This window comes from Chiloscyllium punctatum, chromosome 7 (assembly GCF_047496795.1).
Source record: "Chiloscyllium punctatum isolate Juve2018m chromosome 7, sChiPun1.3, whole genome shotgun sequence".
Lineage (NCBI taxonomy): Eukaryota > Metazoa > Chordata > Chondrichthyes > Orectolobiformes > Hemiscylliidae > Chiloscyllium > Chiloscyllium punctatum.
This window is the reverse complement of record NC_092745.1, coordinates 70,955,985-70,978,360: the sequence shown is the minus strand read 5'-3', so window position 1 is coordinate 70,978,360 and position 22,376 is coordinate 70,955,985. Positions and strand designations below refer to the sequence as shown.

The 22,376-nt window shown below is 39.8% G+C and overlaps 1 protein-coding gene across 3 annotated transcripts in view; it reads right to left on the bottom strand.

The window, feature by feature from the left end:
* The window catches only part of smg7 (SMG7 nonsense mediated mRNA decay factor), a 144,381-nt gene that overhangs the window by 55,560 nt on the left and 66,445 nt on the right, over window positions 1-22,376 (bottom strand). For all 3 annotated transcript variants that reach the window (XM_072573943.1, XM_072573941.1, XM_072573944.1), the window contains exons 6-10: window positions 15,132-15,203; window positions 8,666-8,816; window positions 6,476-6,611; window positions 5,154-5,316; window positions 3,229-3,385 (exon numbers count right to left, since the gene is read on the bottom strand). In XM_072573943.1, coding sequence (XP_072430044.1) covers window positions 3,229-3,385; window positions 5,154-5,316; window positions 6,476-6,611; window positions 8,666-8,816; window positions 15,132-15,203 — 679 coding nt within the window. The remainder of the gene's footprint in view (window positions 1-3,228; window positions 3,386-5,153; window positions 5,317-6,475; window positions 6,612-8,665; window positions 8,817-15,131; window positions 15,204-22,376) is intronic.

Genomic DNA, 22,376 nt, shown 5'->3' with positions numbered 1-22,376 from the left:
TATGAAGGGAAGGAAATGTTAGGTCCAGGCTATGTGTATATAGATGCTTGGTTCAGTGGATAGTTTAATTTAATAGTTACCCAGGAAGCAGAGCATGTTTTTGAACTTAGTAGTTACTCAGGGAAAGGTTAGAGGCTTAAGTAAATCAGAATCCTTCAAACTGACTTTGCTGGGCTTTTATGGATCATTCAGGTCACAGGAAAATTGCTAATTGGAATTTATGTATGCCCAATATGCAACTCCAGTCTATGCTTTTGCATCAACTATCTGGCCACTGGAATTTCTGGTCAATTGTTCCAAGAAACTACAATGACAACTTTCTCAGAACTCATCTTTCAGATAACCTTTCTCAATGCAGTTTGCCAAGTCTATATGAAGATAGAAGTACCTCACTGTTACTGCACTAGAATTCTTACAAGATGTGAAACTTGAAAAGGTTCAGAAAAGATTTACAAGGATGTTGCCAGCGTTGGAGAATCTGAGCTACAGGGAGAGGCTGAACAGGCTGGGGGCTATTTTTCCTGGAGCGTCGGAGGCTGAGGGGTGACTTTATAAAGGTTTACAAAATTATGAGGGGCATGGATAGAATAAATAGGCAAAGTCTTTTCCCTGGGGTCAGGGAGTACAGAACTAGAGGGCATAGGTCTAGGGTGAGAGGGGAAAGATATAAGAGAGACCTAAGGGGCAACTTTTTCACACAGAGGGTGGTACGTGTATGGAATGAGCTGCCAGCGGATGTGGTGGAGGCTGGTACAATTGCAATATTTAAGAGGCATTTGGATGGGTATATGAATAGGAAGAGTTTGGAGGGATATAGGCCGGGTGCTGGCAGGTGGGACTAGATTGGGTTGGGATATCTGGTCGGCGTGGACGGGTTGGACCGAAGGGTCTGTTTCCATGCTGTACATCTCTATGACTCTCTTTCAGATCAATACTTAGTCCAATGATATAGTAACTATTGGGTCCTGTTATCTCCTTTCTCCAACATTTTGATTCCCGTTATTCCTCATCTTTTCATTGCCAAAGTAAATGTGCCACAGACCAAATAAGGACACATTAATATAACTGTTATGGTACTGGATCCTTATCCTTCTCAAATCACACAATGGCAAACTGTGACTCGTGGACTTGCACATTAACATACCACAAAAGCTGTTGTGTGTGGAAGATAAACTGGATCAAAAATGTCTTTTAGAAATGAGAACTTAGACTAGATTACATAACTACAGCACCAATAGTGAAAACATAGCAAACTACCCAATTGTCAGATCAATATGAATGACCATTAATTTAGTCCTCTAAATGTCATTCATATTCCAAGAACAAAGAAAAAATTAAAAGTACAGCTACCCCAAAAAGTATACACATCTTTAAAAGACTACTTCCGGATCGTACTTGTGAAAGCTTTTATTTTATAACAAATGCTCAGAGCTTATACCTTAACAACATTCAAAAAAGGTGCATTGGACTAATTTACACAGAACTATGAAAAGCTTTGTGCTGTGCCTACTGAGAATAGGGCTTCAAACTCACTTCAGCCTAAACAGAAAAGCTTAAATTGCTACTCAAGTTCGAGAAGTGAAATAACTGAAGGGTAACTCAATATCAATTACCTTTGCTTTACTTGTAAATGCTATTGAAATAAATAATGATGGTCAATAAAGGGGCATATTACTCCAAATTAAAGCATTAACTATCAAATTTCTTGCATGCGTGATGAAACTTCTAATAATTTCAGAAATTAATTTTAAACACAGAAGCAGACAGTTAATCTGCGGCATTCAATCCATCAGCAAACCAAAAGCGAGTCCAAGTTTAAACATATTTAGAAGAAAACTAAACTGATGACAGAATCTGCAGGACAGCATGGAATGGAGGAAAAAAAATGTATTTCCTATCTTCAGCTTATATAAAAGATTTACCACGGAATAACAGTAAGTTGCCATAGTCCCTGAGCAACAAGGGGATGCTCCTCCATTAGAGAGGAGGTAACCCGCTATGGTTGCAATGTTAAAAGATTAAATTGGACTCTCTCTCTGGACATTGATATTATATTAAAGGGTTAAACTGCACTGACTGAACATTCTGGAAGTGGGTGGAGACAACATTCATGCAGGAATGCGAATGACTCTCACTCCAATTACACAGTTATTACTCCCCTACTATTATCAAATTAAACTATCTTTCAGCCCCTTCCATTCAGAAATGCTTTCACAGGCATCCCATATCACACCTACATTGTCTTGGGGAATCACTAAGACAGGAAATCGTCTGCATAACGATTCCCGAGGATTAGGGCATTTACATTTGCATTACCTCAGAGGATGACCTTATCCGACCGCTGTATCTGCAGCAACATGAGGTATGGGTGAGTGACCAGAGTGGGCAGCACAGTGGTTAGCACTGCTGCCTCACAGCGCTAGAGACCCAGGTTCAATTCCCACCCCAGGCAACCGTCTGTGTGGAGTTTGCACATTCTCCCAGTGCCTGTGTGGGTTTCCTCCAGATGCTCCGGTTTCCTCCCACAGTCTAAAAATGTGCAGGTTAGGTGAATTGGCCATGCTAGATTGCCCGTAGTGTTAGGTGAAGGGGCAAATGTAGGGGAATGGGTCTGGGTGGGTTGCTCTTCGGTGTGGACTTGTTGGGCCGAAGGGCCTGTTTCCACGCTGTAAGTAATCTAATCTACCTGTGAGCATTACCAACTGATCTCTATAAACAGAATGTATTCGGGACCTCTGACTTGAATTCGCATGCCTGCGAAAGGGTCAAAGGAGTCACCTAGGTTGTACAAGCTTTAATAAGTTTTAACTGTTTGCAGACGTTAGTGTGTGCAAACTGCATCTCATGTGTGAAACCTCAGGAAAGCTCATACGGTGGCATGGTGGCTCAGCGGTTCGCACTGCTGCCTCACAACGCTTGGGACCTGGGTTCAATTCCAGCCTCGGGCAACTAGGTGTATGGAATTTGCATATTCTCCTTGTGTTTGCAGGTTCGAAGGGTTGAAGAGGACTCGACTGGCCAAATGGCCTGCTTCCATACTGGAAGGATTCTATGATTCTAAGAACTGATGGTGAGTTTAACCACCACATCTTAAGCAAGATGACCTCAGCCAGTATGGGAACTGAATCCACCCCATCACAAACCAGCTGTCCCGTCAACTGAGCTACCCAACCCTCATTTACAATTGAATAGATTAAGCTTGACGTAATCTAAAAATTAAATACTTACTACTGCCTTTCTTCTAATGGACTCTCCTGAAAGACATTGGGTCTGAGCTTCAGCCAATCTAACGAAACTTTAACAGCAGGTAGTGGGCATTCACCTAAGGTTTCTTTCAAATTCTCATCCTGTAATGCACACTTGCACATGACTCCAAGAAAGGACACTGGAAAATTGTGGAAAAACAAGATTTTAATTTAACATTTTAATTTTTAAATAATTGATAACTATCATTTATGACTTCTTCTAATACTTTAAATTAACCAAATATTAAGCACAAGCTACTCCTTATAAAATGATAAGGCAAAGTGCTGAGTGGGTACACCAAAATAGATGTTCCCTAACCACAAACCTCAAGCACAACGCAAAGAATGAAATATACTTTCTCCATTTCCGAAACTATTTATAGTTATGTTGAGGAAATTAGTTGCATATTTCAGTAAAACAGTTTTTCAGAAAGTCTGGCTCCATTGGCAGAGTCTTGACAATAAGGAATAAACAGATATAAATGGTTTAAGACTATGGAGAAGGTTGGTTTTACAATTTTGGCCTGCATGGCAAATTAATTTCAGCTATTTCAGTTGCAATACTCTCATTTGAGGTCCTGGGTTAAATCTCTACTACAATATTTAAGCATATAATCCAGGCTTACAATCAGTGTAGTTCTGAGAGACTGTTACTATTAGAGTTACCTTTCCAGTAACACGTTAAAGTGAAACCCCATCTGCCCCCCCTTCAGAGATGTAAAAGATCCTATAGCACAACATGTATGAATGAGGGCAATTCTCCCGATTTCCTGGCTCATATGCATCCTCCAATCAGAAAGTCTCAACGTATCGTCTACTTTTACCTCATGGCTGTTGGAGAAATTTTACTGCATGTAAGTTGGCCATGTATTTATATTCTGGATTAGTGGTTGTTTTTACCTACTGTATTTAAATACTTTGTTCAGCAACTTTACATCATACGTATGTGAACTATAAAGTGCTTCTGACATTCACCTCCAGTAACAACCTATAAACCTGCAGGTTCTTTCCTTTTTTTAAGGTACAACCTTAATTACTTAACTTATTTTGAGTACAGCAAGATCCAAGGCAAAAGATCTATACTACATTTGGATCGAAATACAACATGACGGTCTGACAAGCAGTGATCCAAGAATTTTTATTATCTTACTTCGCCAAAAGAAATGCATCACATGGTTGAAAGAGTTAGGATATAAACTAAATATTATTTAGTGCATAATTTCTCTCTTTTAGGACTGTTGTGGTGGAATGACTAAATATAGCATTCAACACCTTTAATCATACAAAGCTACCCTCCTGTGAGCAAGAGGACTTTCAAGGTCATTTCTGGAAGTTTTCATATGAGGAAAGAAAAAGACTAATTCATAGAGTTAAGCAGAATCTAATAGCATGATAAATTACACCAAACACTGAAGCTCTGGTTAAATGGTTTATTAGGTGTTGCCTAACTATCTTCTTTCCTGTTGATCCACATTATTTACAAGTTATTTTGCAGTGTTAGGTGGTGAATTGGTGCAGATTTACACACAAAGGAGACTTTGCAATGCCACCTACACAAATTTAGAGTTATAACAAGTCAATAGCCATTAGATGTCAACTTTGATAACTGTTTTTGCATTCATTGGACTTTTGTCGGAGGTTTATACAAGTTAGCAGCAATTTTGAGCACTAACTTACCTGACCACTAAAACACTTTCAAAATTGCAGACAATAACAACTTATTTCAATTGTGTTCCATTTTGACACCAATTATGATCTATAAAATATTTCATGACCAATTTCAGACTTTGAGACACTTATTGGCATGGTAAAAATACTCCTTACTTATGACTATCTCAATGTGTAATGGTAGTCAAGTATGATTACTTCACCAAAACAAACATTACTTTTGAAGGAAGTATCACTTACTGAAGAGACCAAGAAGCTGCGTCCAACACAACAATTCTTCTTGACTATACCTATGGTCATCAGAATCAGTACCGAAATCACGCAGATGATGCAACTCAAACAGATTAATAACTGTAAGATGCACAAGTTGCTGAGAACTGAATGCCTTCTGAGGAAGAAGTCTCTGAAAACAAATCAAATCTAAATCAGAACTGTGGTTACTTGAGACAATTCCAGAAAATTGTTGTAAAGGTATTCAACATGATAAAGCTGATATTTGCAGGGGACCATTATCTCAAGATGGACATAATGCAGATTACACAAAAGCTTATTCAGAAGTTTAAATTAAGAAATATTAAACTAGGAGTGCAGCAACCTGAAGTTATAAAACAAAATTAACCAATAATGCACCTTTTTAAATGCATTAGATGTCCACCATATTCCCTTCAATGAGCAAAACTGAATGAAACAAAACTAAATGTTGAATTTTAGTGTATAAAGATTAAGCTGTAGTGCAATCTACAACATTTAAAAATTATCGTACTTCTATCTCCACTGGTGGCTCAACTTAAAAACTTTGAGTCGAGAGTGTGGTGCTGGAAAAGCACAGCAGGTCAGGCAGCACATGCTGTGCTTTTCGAGCAACACACTATCAACTCTGACCTCCAGCATCTGCAGTCCTCACTTTCCCCTATTAAAAACCGTGACATCAGCTTTCAGGTGCAAACCTCACTTCCATAATGCTGCACAGCTATAAACATTACAAAAATATGCAATGTGCTGATCTGGGATGTAGTGATGGGAATTATCAACAACAACTTGCAAATTTCGAGAATTAGTGAAGTCAGGCAAGGAAGATCAGATGTGTACACAGCTCTTCCATCGTTTGTAGCCAAATTGTGAACACAAAAAGATGGGTTTTCGAGAGCACATAAAATTGCTGCTGGGTCAGGAGAAGCAGCCACAAGGCACACACCTGTTTCAGGCAGGGGCCATCAAGAACTTTTTTCAAAAAAAATGCACAAGTGAATTGGAAAAGAGAATTTTCAACAATATCTGGCAATCGCCCAGTTTTTCAGTGTGAAATGTACTGGTAGGCAGCCAACAATCATAGCCTCCGAACTCACCCTCATGATTCGATTACTCTATTTAAAATTAATAGTATTTCTCAAATGCAAGAATTATTCACATGTAATTCAATCTCACTTTATGCCCTTTAAATGCTAATACAGTTCAGTAAACTCCTGCAACAATGAACTAGTGAAATTCTTGAATATCTTCTATAACAGTAGGAACCTGAACATGAAAATAGCTTCTCGTTATAAAATACATCGCATTCTTACCTTGAACTGGTCTTCCAGCTTCTCTCTCAGAGTACACAATTTCTCTAAACTTTTGGCCAAGTATACATGACCATGAAACTTAATAAAAGTCTTTATGAAGTCAGAAACATTCCACTTTGTCTTCATATCATCACGGCTACAAAAATAGCGAACCATGAGAAACAAATATTAAAATATAACCAAAGTTTTACTTTTGCAAATTAAAACAAAATACTTAAGGAGTATGTTAACTTTCATCTTAAGCACAGGGTAAGGTTTATTCAATATTCTTAATCCTCAAAAAGCCTTTAATAATCATTTAATTAAAATTGAGATATGAAATTATCAGATATTCCAGGAAAGCTGTGAAAACTATCCAGGGATAAAAAGGGAGATCAAGAGAAGTTCATATTGAGATTTATGTAATGCATTCATAATGGACTTTGCAGGATAAACTGGCAAGAAAATGGAACCAGAAAAACAGTGGCACAACAGTTGGAAATATTTTGAGAGCTTGGAATATTTTTAGTTTCCTGCACCACTGAAGGAAAAAAAGCAGAGGTTGCAGAATCATGGAATACTTCAGAACTTGTGGTAAATAATCAATTGGTTACTGTTAAAGTGGCAATCTGATAAACACTTGATATAAAAGAGCACGGGAACAAAGGAGTAATAAATTAGAATTACAAAAATATATGTAGAGATGCTTCCATATCAAACTAATTATTTCTGCTAGAATTTAAAGGCTGAGATGATTTTACAGTACATGGTTTATGATAAATAATAAACAAAATAAAGCACAATGTAAAATTCAAAAGCTAATCTACACTATGAAAGCATACTCTAATTTGCAGTTTAGAACGGGAGGCTGAATCTTGTTCCATATCTGCAACTAATCAGTTAGTTTCAAATAACTTGTGACAGGGACTTCCTTGAGGGTGCACAGCTTCATAATGGCCAGGACGAAACTAGATATCACAACATGGGTACTAACACGTAAGCCATTCAACATTGAATAACACAGCACTTTGGGAACATTAGCATACCAAACGTAGTTATTTTGAACAAAATACTTCAAGTAGGGTTTTAAAAAAACACAAACTAAAATATGAATACCTAATTGATATTAAAATGCAGAAATGCCAAGAATGTGCACAAGGTAATTTTATGAAATGAAAAGTAGCTATATCATATATTACTTTTGATGTTTTACTGGAAACTTATAATATGCAAATATCTTATTAGCGTTTACCATCAGCCAGAAATTAATATTAAGCCTTTTGAGACATGCAGTGCTCACTGTTACGTACATTCTAAACAGATGTCAATTTCCACTAAGCATGTATATATAGTTAAACACAAAATGGTAAGTGTCACTGTCCAATGCCAACTAGAATGGTGTTCAGGTTCCCGAACTTATACTGTAGGTATGGGCTAAACTCCCCATAGGAACTTAGAATTTGAACCCAAACACCACTCATGTGATAAACCTTAAATCCAGCCAAACAACCTCTGTCGCACTGGAAGTCAACTTTTACAAGTAAGGAATTGCATTCTTCCAGATTTTAATTGCTGTAGATGCTTTTTGAATGTTATGCAATTCCTACTGGCTTTTTCTTCACCTAACTTTCCTTATCTTTCCCTCAAATTTGTTTTTGCTTGATTTTACATTTGAATATTCAAGGCTTAATCCCATTCCTGTTCCATCTTTATCCAACCTAATGTTGGATATAGACATCCACAGTTATATACACCTGTAGTAAAGGTTTAAATAGTGTAGTTACTTGGATCGGAGGGGAGTGGAACTTCATGAGGGGCAGTCTGTCAATCAGGCATCTGCGATCGTCACTGAACCTGCTGTCATGAATGGGCATCATAGAGTTACCTGTAACAAGGAAACTGTTCCCATCTGCAGAATGGATCGGATGCCGGATTATATATGTGTAAGCGTCGACATTTGGATGTTGAAAAAAATCTGGCTAGATTTAAACTTAGTTTATGAAGCTTAAATTTAGGCCTCCTCATTCAGAAATACATAGTTGCATGCCCTGCTGATATAAGACCTTACATCTCAAACTGTCAACCACTTCCAATCTAAAATATTATAGAAATTAAATGGGAAAGGTCAGGTCCAGCAAATGGCAGGCTGTATTTACTTGCCGGTTACAATAAGTTCCAGTCAATTATATCTTAATGCATTTCTTTGCTCACCTCTCCAGTGCTTTAGAAAGCGCCTTCTGCAGATTAGTGGAAGCAGCTGGGAAAGGAAATTTGACAGCTATACTTCTGCAATAGTAGAAAATGGTTGTAAGATGATCACCTTTAGAGGAAGCCAGAATGGCCAGCTGATTGTATGGTTGTCCTGAAATGGAAGAAGTGACATGTAATAATTAAAAATATAGTAGCTTGATGCAAAGATTTACACTTGGGCTGTACTGTCAATCAAAAATATTTCTAATACTGTAATTCTCCAGCTGGGAGTTCTTTCAAGAAGTTTAGTTACAGTATCAGCCTTGAAATTTCAGTAATTCTATTACTTGCATCACTATTTCTTAGAATCATTCCACTTAAGCTTAGTGGTTATTCATGCCTTTAACCATTTGTCATTGGGTCTCTTTATTAATTGCCAATTGAAGCTATTTTGGACAACTGTCAGTGACAGAAGTTATTCCTGAAACATCCATTTATTGTCTTCAAGAGGTAGTAAGTAAACGACTGCATTTCTAGTATTTCCTGACTTTGCATCTGATTTTCAAAAAACCTAATAGCACATAAATACTACATTCTATCAACACAAAGTTGATGGCACAGGCTGTATTTACAAATCTGAGTACAGAGAGGAATTTGATTATGAACTTTGTAACCAAAATATATCCTAAAGAGGAGGATCCCAAAAACAAAATGGAAATTATAAAGGGTTCTCAAGACTGAGATACATTCATAAGCACTTGTTTATCGCTGTGAATGACTCAAGATTTTTATATGTTTAAGTGAAAAAGAATTGCTTATATGGACTCAGCTTGAACTAAATATATTTCAAAATAATACTATCGCAGACTTGGATGTGCCACAGCACAGTGAGGTATGCAGGAATGCATTCAAATGTTACTCATCCTAGAGGTATTATGCTGCCTTGCTCACTATATTTGATTAAGTAACAAACAGCTTTGTTTGTTGACTAACACAGTATCTCCAAAAATTACTTCACGATAAAGAAAATAACGCAAAGTCACGAGAAAGTTTGATTAAGCTGATTCTAACTTGATTTCTTTATACAACCCTAATTATAGCAGACATTGATAATGCCCAATGAAAAGCAAATCTGAAATAAAAACAAAGTGCTGGAGAAACTCAGCATGTCTGGCAGCATCTGTGTTGAGTCCAGCATGAGATTTCTTCTGTTTTTAATGTTGTTAACTTGGGATATGGGGGGGATCTTGATGGGAAGACGATGACCTGGAGGAACAGGTTGTGAATGATTCCACAGTGAAAGACAAAGGCAATGAATGGGGTAACAATGCCCACTTTTAGAAAGTGAGGGTGTCCTCAAACTGCAGATAACACCATTAAGTCACCACACACACACAATGCAATACATATCATCTAATGATCTCATGCAATGACCTGGAAGTTCTGCATTAAATGGTTAACCACTAGATGGAAAATAATTCAAATGAATTTATGAATCTTAGTTGTGAAATTTTAATTAAGCTAATTAAAATGCTTATATCACCACTTTTATTGAGTCCAAGAAGCTGCCTCACTATAGGATTCTGCTTTGCAAACATATCACCAGAATCTTTTACATATGCATCGTTCTCCATTATCAAACAAGATGACCCTTCAAGAATCTCCTTCCTTGCCAGGAAGTAATGTATTCAACTACCGAGTGACAACTTTACATCCAAGCAAAATGCTTGTCTTGTTGGATCTATCTCTACAGAAACCTTAAATTGTTTACAAGTAAAATTTCCTTATGAGCTGTCACCAGATTTTACGTGGTTTCTTCAATTCATTTATAAATACTTGCTGGAAGGGGGTTCTGATCAGCCAGTAAATAATACCAAAAGCCAGACCTTGAACACATTGGATAAAAATTCAAATTTAAATTGGTGGTAAAGACATGTGGCATTGATATGATTATGCTTTTTGTGCAACTTTCTTAAGCCAATGCAAATGTACTTTTGATGCACAGCTTCCAGTCAGTCAGTCAGTCTCCCAAATGGTAGTAGGTAGAATGAATTAATTAAAAAAAACAAGCAAAAGATACATATTTTGGGGTCGTCCAAACATAAATCCCTAGATTACCACTAACTTGCATTCAAAGAAAAATAAAGGAAATATTTGATTTCAGTTTGGTTGTGCTATTCCATTTGTAACACTGTTTAATATTTGCAATGCAGCTTCAACAATTCCAAAGGAAATTATTCAACAATTATAATTTCAACTATATGAAATGTGAAGAATCTTTGGTGAAAGTGGAATCAATGGAAAGAAAAAACATCAGACTCCTCAACAACCTTTGGGTTACAGGCGTTTAACTGTGAAAGGTAACATTAATGCACATGTCAGACCAGTCAACAACAAAACTCTATTAGTCTCTAGGACAGTCATTTTAAAGTAAAGTGTAATTTCCCATAAGAAAATAATTATTTGACTTTTTCACCTTCCTGATTAATAAATAGCAGCAAACACTTAAGTTTCAATGTCACTTCCATGACATTCAAGCTGGTTCAAAAATGACTACAATGTTTTTCATCCGCGTTACGACATGGGGTAAAACCCCTCTACTAATTTAAACCAACACCACAGATAAGATTCACATCGTGCTGTAATCTGTTAAAATTAGAGGGACAAAGAACTATCCCAAAAGTTACTACTTTAAAGTAAAAATTGACAACTTAATATATTTTTTAAGTCTAATAGAGAAGATTAACTGGCTATTTACAACTCCTTTCTCTTTAACCTATCTTTTGCATCCCCCTCTACAATACTAGTCTGATTAAAAAATCTCAATTATGATTTCCAGAAAAATAATCATGTTTCACAACCAGTCGTCAGTTTTGCTGAGTTTCCTCTGTAGATTCTCTCTCCAGGTCAGTTTTGGTATTTCTTCTGTGCAAACTCCTCCTCTCAGAGAGCTCTTTATTAGCACCCTACATCGGTTGGTCTTTAGGCAGTTCTCTTTGCTGCTCTGGGTAACTGCTCAAAATGTCTGATAGTTATATCCTAAAACATCAGATCATTTCATTGGTTATAATATTAACTCCAAACTTGATTGGAGTTTGGCATCTTGGGGCATAATTTAAACTGATTGGTTGAATTTGAATTTGTTTTTGTATCCAGGCAACACACCTCTTAGCTAGTTGTTTCAACCAAATGTTACATTGTTACCTTGTTCTGGACTCTGTGCTTCTCTAAGTCCTCGTTAGCCTTTCGATTCTCTTAAAAAGATACAGTACCCCTACATCTTCATAAGATCTGCTAGGATTGATGAGCACAAACTAAAACCTAAAACACGTAGCATTACTGCATAGGATATATTTAAACAAAAACAAATTGTTGGAAAAGCACAGTAGGTGTGGCAGCATCTGTGGAGGGAAATCAGAGTTAAAGCTTCAGGTCAAGTGACCCTTCCTCAGAACTGATAGCAGCTACAAGAAAGTTGTTTTATGATGCAGAGAATAGGGTGGGGGTGAAGAAGTAAACAATAGGTGGAGATGGACCCCAAAGAGAGGAAGAAGAACAGGTGAATAGACAAATGAGTGGATAACAGTCAGCCCAGGAGAATGAATATCTACTACTGGGGTCTATTAGCAGCTAACAATGGCAGACAATAAGGCCTTGTGTGTGTGTGTGTGTGTGGGTGGGTGGGTGTGGGTGGAAGAGGAGGAGAGAGAGAAGGAGAGAGAATTAGGGTAAGGATGTGGGAGACAGTGCCGCAAGCCCTAAAATGGTTGAACTTGTTATCGAAACCAGAAGGCTGTAGAGTTCCCAAGTGGTAAATACGGTGCTGTTCTTCCAGCTTATGCTGTGCTTTGCTGCAGCAATGCAGCAGAGATATCTCAAGCCTGAAACAGAGATATTGGCCAGGGAACGAGATGGTATCTTATTTGCAGACAGAACATAGGTGTGCTGTGAAACAGTCACCCAGTCTACACTTATTTTACTCAATGTAGAGGAGGCCACATTGTGAGCAGTAAATGAGTAGACTAGATTGAGTGAACTGCAGGTAGTGATGCTTCAATTGGAAGGCGTGTTTGGGCCCTTGCATATTGAGGAAGGAGGAAATAAATGGGCAGACTTACACCCTCTGCAGTTACAGGGGAATGTGCCAAGTGGCTGTGTGCGCCTATGTGGGGGTGGGAGAAGAGAGAGGAGATGGTAAAATGCTACAGTGAAGGAGTGAACTAGGATGTCCCAAAGGGAACAGTCCTTGCAGAAGGCTGGCAAAGGAGGAGAGGGAATGTGCGTAGTGGTGTCATCCTGCTGGAAGTGGCAGAAATGGGGGCTAATGATGTGGATACTGATGGGATGGTAAGTGAGGACAAAGGAGACACTATTGCTGCTGTGGACAGTAGGTGGAAGGTGAAGACTGAAGTGCAGGAGATGACATGGTCTTGACCGAGGACCCAGTCAACTACAATGCTGGAGAATCCTCAGTTGAGGAAGAAGATGGACATTGCAGAGGCTCCCTTGTCAAAGCTGCCATTATCAGAACAGATGTGAGAGAGACAGACAAACTGGAGAATGGAATAGAGTTTGTACAGAAAGCAGGGTGTGAGGACGTATAGTCAAGGTAATTGTAAGAGTCAGTTGGTTTGGTGTGGACATTTGATAGCCAACATATGCTCAGAAATGGAAACAGGGAGCAGTCAGAGGTGAACCAGGTATAAGGAGAGTGCGGGGTGAAAAGTAGAAGTAAAATTTATGAACTCTTCCAATTCCAGAAGGGAGAGGGGAGCAGCACCAATGACATCATGAATATACCAGAAAAACAGCTATGGGCAGAGGCTGAAATAGACTGGAACAAGGAATGTTCCATGTACCCCACAAAGAGACAGGCATAACTGGAGCCTATGCTTGTAGGCATGACCATACCTTTGACTTGAAGGAAGTCAGAAGAGTTATGGCAGAGGAGACTGGTGGTGAATGTGGACAGTTCAGGCCTTATTTCCAGGAAGAAGTGGAGACCATCCTGATGGGGGATGGATGTGTAAAGGGATTGCATGTCCACAGTAAAGAGGATGCAGCTGGAGCAAAAACCTAGTTAAGTTAGGAAAAGATGAGTTCTGTGAAGCAGGAGCAGACAGAAAAGAGGTAGAGATAAGCTAGGTTGTATTGGGAGACTATAACCTTGGTGGCGGGGGTGAAGGGGAAATCACCAGATGAAATGAGATTAGCGACGGTTGTGGACATGATGGCCTGATGTTCCATGGTGGGATCAAGGCAGATGGGGAGATAGGGGAAGGTATTTGAGAGCTGGTGCTCAGCCTCTGCAATGTAGAGGTCAGTCCACCAGACACAGTAGCACCAGCCTTGTCAGTAGGCTTAATCACAAAGTCAAGGTTAGGTCTGAGAGAACAAAGTGCAGCCAGTTTACAGGGAGATACTTTGAAATGGGGGAAGAGGTGGGCAGAGAAATTAAAGCAACCAACGTCATGTCAACACTTCTCGGTGAACAGGTAGAATGCAGGTAAAGGGCCAGATGGGAGAGGTCCAAGTGGAAAGAGAGCGTTGCAAGGTTGGCAAAGGAGTCAGTGGGATGGGGAGAGGACTCTTATCTAAAGAAATGGGCATGGAGGCGAAGGTGACAGAAGAAAAACTCAACGTCATGTCATGCTTGAAGTTCATTACAGTGGGGATGCAGAGAGATAAAACGGAGACCTTTGCTAAGTACAGAATATGTTCAGCATCAGTGTGTGGAATGCCAAAAGGGATAGTAAGTGCACGACATGAGGCGCAGTTGGGAGAGGGGATGCAGCAAGAGGGAAGGGGAGGGGGAAGAAGGTTCCAAAGGACCATGGGTTTTTCTGAGAGAGAGCGAGAGCAAGAAGTCGAGAGTGTGCACATGACGATGCATGGCACTGAATGCAGATCTCAGGATGCAGAGAGAACAGCTGTCTGTGGAACACTGAACATCACGGAGATTGTTATGATCCTGGGCAGATTCAAAACACGAAGGATGAAACTCGAGTTGAAATCCATGTAGGGTGAGCCTGAGCTGGAGGCAGTCAGTCAACGAGGTATATGATGTGGCTGAGGAAGCGAATTTTAGCAAACACTTTGTCAAACATGAGGAATAACAGTAAAATTAATGATAGTGGACAAGAAAGAAGATTGAAACAGAAATTCTGTCGGAGAGAGGAGCAGACCTTCAAGGTGGGCATGCCTGGAAGAGATGTGGCAGTGAGTTAGATGCTAAATAAAAACCAAAAGAACTGCAGATGCTGGAAATCAGAAACAAAAACAGAAACTGTTGGAAAAGATCAGGTCGGGCAACATCTGTGGAGAAAAATCAGCTTTAACGCTTCAGGTCCAGTGATCCTTCTTCAGAATAAAGGATATATTGTTCCTTTTATAGGATTGTGTGAGACTAACAATCTCAAAAATTGTTACAGAATATAAATGAGACACAGATCAAAAACATTCATAAGAAATAAAAGACAGATCTTACCATTTGAAGGGACAAGTTGAGCTGCATGCCTGTAGTAGGATTCAGCCTGGCTAGTCTGATTTCTGTATCGTGCTGTAAGTCAAACCATAGACACATTAGTGAACTAGGTCTTTAAAAAAAACAGGTGCCTGAAAAAATAAGTGCATGTTATCTCAACATGCTTGCTTGTTTTATTTGCATACGATTATGTAGTTTTTTTCCCCCTCATCCAACAATGGTTAGGAATGCCCTCACGATCAGATAAGATTGTTTTACCTACATTTATTAGCAGATTGATTGCAATGCAGTTAACTGTTTAAAGAATGATACACTGACCAGTTATGGTGAAAGTATGCAATCCTAATAGTTTTGAAGTTGACCAAATCCGAACATAGCATTAGAAATTAGTGCTCACACCTGATCAACCCCAAAACTTGTTTTAGTGAAAGGAGATCTATAGCTCTCAAGATAATGTGAAGGATAGTATAAGGCAATGCTACTAACTGCCTCATTTTTGGTTCCCACTGCAACTTACCAAAAAGATGGGTAGGATACAAATGAATAGCTTCTGTTAAAAAGCTGACTACACAAGTTTTTTGTCATTTAAAATAAGGGAAGTCAGGAAAGGAAAACAATATTTTCTGCACTGACCACCTAAAGCCAGTATCAAGTAACCCTTATTCAGATAAAGGGATGTCTGCACACAAAGAAATTCTACTATTTTCAGCTTTGTCAGGAGAATACCTGGGATCCAGGAGGCAAAAAGTCTCCTGATGCAACGGATAAGTTGTGCACGAGACTGTCTATGGAGCTAATTGTTCATCTCTGTCTGACATTTTCTTCTTAGAACTCAGCCTACAAACAACTTCCACCAATACACACTACTTTAATTTCTTTCATTGGTCATATCACATTATCCCATGGCTCTTGACAGACCCCATTAATTTAATGCACACATGATGTTTTGCTAGCTAAATTAAGTTCACTTCGTGGTTTATAATCAAAAGATAGAAATGCTTATCCTGGTTTTGACTCAAAACTACAGCTCAGAAGAACTGCATTCCAGGTTCTGCATAGCACAGTGGTTAGCAAGGTTAGATCATATGGAATACGGGGAGAATTAGTCATTTGTATACATAACAGGCTCAAAAGGTCGTGGTGGAGGGTTGCTAATCAGATTGGAGGCCTGTGACCAGTGGGTCCACTACTTTTTGTCATTGATATCAATGCTTTGGATATGAACATATGGTTAGTAAGTTTGCAGAAGACACCAAAATTGGAGGTGTAGTGGACAGCGAAGGAGGTTATCTCAGATTACAACAGGAACTTGATCAGATGAGCCAATGGGCTGAGGAATGACAGATGAAGTTTAATTTAGTTAAATGCGAGGTGCTGCGTTTTGGGAAAGCAAATCTTAGCAGACTTATATACTAGGGGGTGCTGCTGAACAAAGAGACTTTGGAGTGCAGGTTCACAGTCCCTTGAAAGTAGAGTTGCAGGTAGCTAGGATAGTGAAGGTGGTGTTTGGCATGCTTGCCTTTATTAGTCAGTGCATTGAGGACAGGAGTTGTGATGTCATGTTACAGCAGTACAGGACATTGATTAGGCCATTGTTGGAATACTGCATGCAATTCTGGTCTCTCTTCTATCGGAAGGATATTGTGAAACTTGAAAGGGTTCAGAAAAGAGTCACAAGGATACTGCCAGGGTTGGAGAGTTTGAGCTGTAGGGAGAGGCTGAATAGGCTGAGGCTCTTTTCCCTAGAATGACAGAAGCTGAGGGGTGTCCTTATATAAGTTTATAAAATCATGACGGGCACAGATAGGGTGAATAGCCAAGTTCTTTTCCTTAGGGTCACTGAGCCCCGAACTAGAGGGCATAGGTTTAAGGTGTGGGGGGAAAATATTTAAATGGGACCTAAGGACCAACTTTTTCACACAGAGGGTGGTGTGTCTGTGGAATAAGCTGCGAAGTGGTGAAAGCCGATACAATTACAACATTTAAATGACATCTGGATGGGTATGTGAATAGGAAGGGTTTAGAGGGATATGGCCAAATGCTGGAAAATGGGACTAGATTAATTTAGAATATCTGGCTGGCATGGACAAGTTGGACTGAAGGGTCTGTTTCCATGCTGCACAGGTCTATAACTCTAACTGACTTGATCTACCAGGTTTTCTCAATCTAATGGGTCATAATTTGCTGTGACAAAGCATTCAACAGAATGAGTTGTTAGCTTGACTGGTCCCACTCCGATTAGGATTTTTACATATTTTGCATGGTGGCTAAAAGCATATAGTTTAACACTGCAGCATGTGAAACTGAATGGTAGGAACCTGAGTGAAGAGGGTATGGAACTGTACATTTTCTTAACTGGATTTAAGGATTATGAAATTAACAGAGAAGAAAGGGTAAGTTAAATAGTCATGTGATAGTACAGAACTTGAGTGTTGCTAAAGACAGACATTTTGTCAAAGCTTTTTGTTTGCATTCTTCAGGAATCAATATCTTTGAATTGTCAAGGAAAAAACCAAAATCTATCGTGTCTAAAAGAGCTAACTGGTTGCCAAGTGGACTCTGGTAAAGGGACAGCCAATGAGAATGCACCCATTAATGTTGATTGACAGTTAACTGTCAGACTTCATTGAAATTTTAAACTGGGCAGATTGATTCTGGTCAGAGCATTACCTAGAAAAATGAATCAGCGAATGGATGTCACCTATTATTTCAGAATGTCATACAGCATAGAAAGACACTTTCTGGTTCAACCAGTGCATGGCAAACATAATCCCAAACTAAACTAACCCCACCTGCCTACTTCTGGTCCATATCCCTCCAATCATGTCATGAAAAAACAGATATTAGCAGTTTCAGCACACAGATAAGCACTAAAATTAGCTCCAAAAGAAGTTTGTGCCCCGTATTGCTTGGCCTCTCTGCTCATTTATACAACTCATAAGAAAATAGCAATGGAAAATTAAAGGAAGGGAAGAAGCATTAACATGTACTTGTATTTATAGCATTGATTTCTCAATATACTTTAGAACTGTGCTAGAAAATTCTGTCCTAAAAATGGTATTTGGGACCTCTGGCTATAGAATTAGGAAGGTTAAGAGCTCTAATAAATCTCAGCCTTGTCCAAGTTTCAAAGAATTTTAATTACAACAAAAAAGAAGTTAAAGCAGAAACCAAAGTTTATGGAAACAAATGTGTAAATGTTTATGATCAACATATAATGGCTTTATCTTAAAGCTGTTCTGTTCCCCAGTTCCATTTCATGCTTTGGCTCATTCAACAATTTATCAAGAAACCTTTTCTCTTCCTTTCAGGTATTAAAGAATGCAGGCTGCAACAGAATGGTACCCACAGGCCTCTGAAACCCTCTTTTATTTGTCTTTTGTCTGATTGTACTCCTTCCTCCAACCCCACCTCTTGTCAGGCATTTCAATATTTCTGTGATTCTGCTCTCTGATGCTGAATGATCTGTACTCAGTCAAGGTGTTAATATTAATCCCTTTAAGCCCACACCTCAATGAATTTCAGGTGTAACTTGATGTCAAACTCTTTTTCCATAGCTTTTGCTCTATGCCCATTTCTTTGGGCAGAAGTTCTCTCCCCAGCCTGCAGATCCCTTTGTCCACCTCCAACACTGCCCCTCCACCTGGACCTCTCACTCTGGCCTCTTACCTGAATTCAACTTGTTCATTGAGAACTACTGACTTAATTTCTCTGCTCCCTTCACTTATTCTAACCTAATTCTCTATGAACTTACTGCTCTCAGACTTCATACTCAAACCTGCCAACAAGGGTGGCGATGTTGCTTGGCATACTGACCTCTATTTCATAGCTGAGCGTCAGCATTTGGACACTTTTATTCACCCACACCATGACTCTCAACACTGAACACACTGTTTCCACGACTGTCACTAACCTCATCTCATCTAGGGATAATATTTAAGGCAAGGAGCAAATGGTTTAGATATGAGAGAACTTTTTTTTTCATCTAGAGGGTGGTACATTGATCATACTGCCACAGAGGGTGGTAGAGGCAACATTTATGAAGCACTTAAAATGCCAGATAATATTAGGCTATGAACGAAGTGCAGGCAAATGGGATTAGTGTAGTTTAGCATTTGTTGGTTGACCTAACATGGTGGGCCGAAGAGCCTGTTCATATACTGAACAAACCTGACTCCATTCTATTCTTCAAGATTCTCAGTTTCTGTTGCATGTTCTTATGATGTCATCTTGTGCACAGGGGCCTCAGAAATGTCCACCTTTGTCATCAACCTTTGTTTCCTCACCACTGAGGTTGACAGGGCACTTAGCCTTGTCTGACCCACTTCTTGCCCTTCTGCCCTAACTCCATGCCTTCTCCCCTACAACAGCAATAGATATACCTGCTCCGGTCCTCACTTAATAGTGCACCAACATTCAGTTATAAACTGCCACCTCCAGTGGGATGCCAATCACCAGACCCTGTTCTTCTCCCCTCCTTGGTCAACATTTCACAGGATCCATTCTCTCCAGAACATGGTCCACTCCTCCTCCACTACACTGCCATGGCATCTTCCCATGCAATTATTTAAGGTGCAATACTTTTTTTTACTAAACTCCTCCCTTCCCACCCACCCAAGGCTGCTGACACACTTGTGAGGTGAAGCAGCAATCTAGCTGCACCTCATTCAACATAGTCTGCAATATTCACTGCTCACAATGATCTCTACATTGTGGAGACAAAATACAGACTACACAACTCGTTGCCAACCATCTAGCCGCTATTTGTAAAAATGATCCTGAGCTTCCAGTCATCTTCCACTTCAACACATCACGTTCCCATGCCAACACTTTTCTCAGGTCTGCTGCAGTGCTCCAGTGAGGCTCAATGCAAGCTGAAGAAACGCCACTCCATCTTCTGTCTGGGTACTGGGTTTAACCATTTCAGGACACGAATACCTTTCTCCACTTTTGTTACCTACACCCACACCCCAGGACCTGTTTTGCATGGTTGTTCCCAGCACAGCTAACCAATTTTCAAACATTTTTACTGCTCGTTAGCACTCCAACCAGCATTTATTTATCTCTTGGTTTAGCAATCTGTTTTCTATCTATTTTCTCTCTAAGTACTATCTCCACTCACTCTATTCATCATACTCCCAACTAGTCATCAGCATAAATATCACCCTTCCCCAGCTATTTTAAATTCTCTAGACTCAAAACGTTGACTGTTTTTCTCTGCATAGATGCTGCCAGACCTGCTGAGTTTCTCCAGCACTTTGTTTTTGTACACAATGTCGAGAAGGCCTATAACAGTTATATATAACCTTTGTGAAGTTGCAGCTTTTAGATGGAGCACGGTTTTAAATATGAAAAACAATGTTCAAACCACATTATACATTAAAAGGTGGTCTGAAGCCTATAAGAGGTGAATGCTCTAGAAAGTATATCAGAATCATGGATAAACTGCAACAAACACAGCAATTGCTAGAAAAATTTCAGCAGGTCTGGCAGAATCTATGGAGAGAAAGCAGAATTAACATTTCAGGTCTAGTGACCCTTCTTTGGAATGGATCGTAGCTGGGAAAGGTGATATATATGCTAAAGAAGGGATAGACGAAGCAAAAACAATAGAGGATGGAGCCCAGACAGAGTGCCAGACAGGTCATAGAGTCATAGAGATGAACATCACAGAAACAGGACCTTCAGTCCAACTCCTCCCTGCTGACCAGCTATTCCAACCAAATCTAATCCCACATGTCAGCACCTGGCCCATATCCCTCCAAACCCTTCCTGTTCATATACTCATCCAAATGCCTTTTAAATGTTGCAATTGTATTAGCCTTCGCCACTTCTGGTAGCCCATTGCCCCCACACACCACTGTGTGAAAACGTTGCCCCTTAGGTCTTTTTTATATTTTTCCTCTCTCACCCCAAACCTATGCTCTCTAGTTCTGGACTCACCCTAAGGAAAAGACTTTGTCTATCTACCCTATCCATGTCCCTCATGATTTTATAAACATCTGAGGTCACCCCTCAGCCTCCGACGCTCCAGGGAAAACAGCCCCAGCCTATTTAGCCTCTTCCTGTAGCTCAAATCCTCCAACCGTGGCAACATCCTTGTAAATCTTTTCTGAACCCTTTTAAATTTCAAAACATCATTCCGATTGGAAGGAGACCAGAATTGCATGCAATACTCCAAAAATGGCCTGACCAACGTCCTAAATAGGCGCAATATGACCTCCCAACTCCTGTACCCCATAATCTGATCAATAAAGGAACGAATACCAAACGCCTTCTTCACTATCCTATCTACCTGTGACTCCACTTTCAAGGAGCTATGAACCTGCACTCTGAGGTCTTTTTGTTAAGCAACACTCCCTAGGACCTTACCATTAAGTGTATAAGTCCTGCTAAGATTTGCTTTCCCAAAATGCATTTATCAGAATTAAACTCCATCTGCCACTTTTCAGCCCACTGGTCCATCTGGTCAAGATCCTGTTGTAATCGGAGGTAACCCTCTTTGCTGTCCACTATACCTCCAATTTTGGTGTCATCTGCAAACATACTAATTCACCTCTTAAGCTGGGCAGACAGACAGACAGAGGCGGGGTGACAGAGGCAGGGAGGGGAGAGAGAGAGAGACAGACAGACAGACAGATAGACAGACCGGGAGAGAGAGGCAAACAGACAGAGAAACAGTTGGGCAGCAGTAGGAATGGATAAATATATTCTGGGAGAATGAATCGCAGCTAAACCATTAGTGGCTGATAATGGGGTGGCTGTGGTAAATGCCTGGCGTGTGGAGGTTTGGTAAGGAGATGGAAGAATGTGCTCAAGCTCTACAAGTGTTGAACTCCTGAAGGCTGCAGGGTTCTCAAGCTGAAAAATAAAATGCAGAAATTGCGAGGCTGTTCTTCCACCTTACGCGAAGCTTCACTGGAGCACTGCAGCAGACCTAGAAGAACAGCAACTCATTTTCCACTTGGGAATCCGAACCCTTCAGAACTCAATGTTGAGTTCAATAACTGTAGAGCGTGAGCACCTTCTCCCATGTCCATACCCCAACCCCTGAAACCAGGTCTTCTCATCACATGGACTGCTACCATTTCAGCCACTATCAATCAACTTTAGCAACTACTCATTCTCCCAGGCTGACCTTTAGCCATTCCTCGGTCTGTCCAATTGTTTTTCATTCTCACTGGGCTCCACTGACAACTATCGATTACTCCTTTCCCCTTCCTCCAACTTTTCTCTTGCATATATACC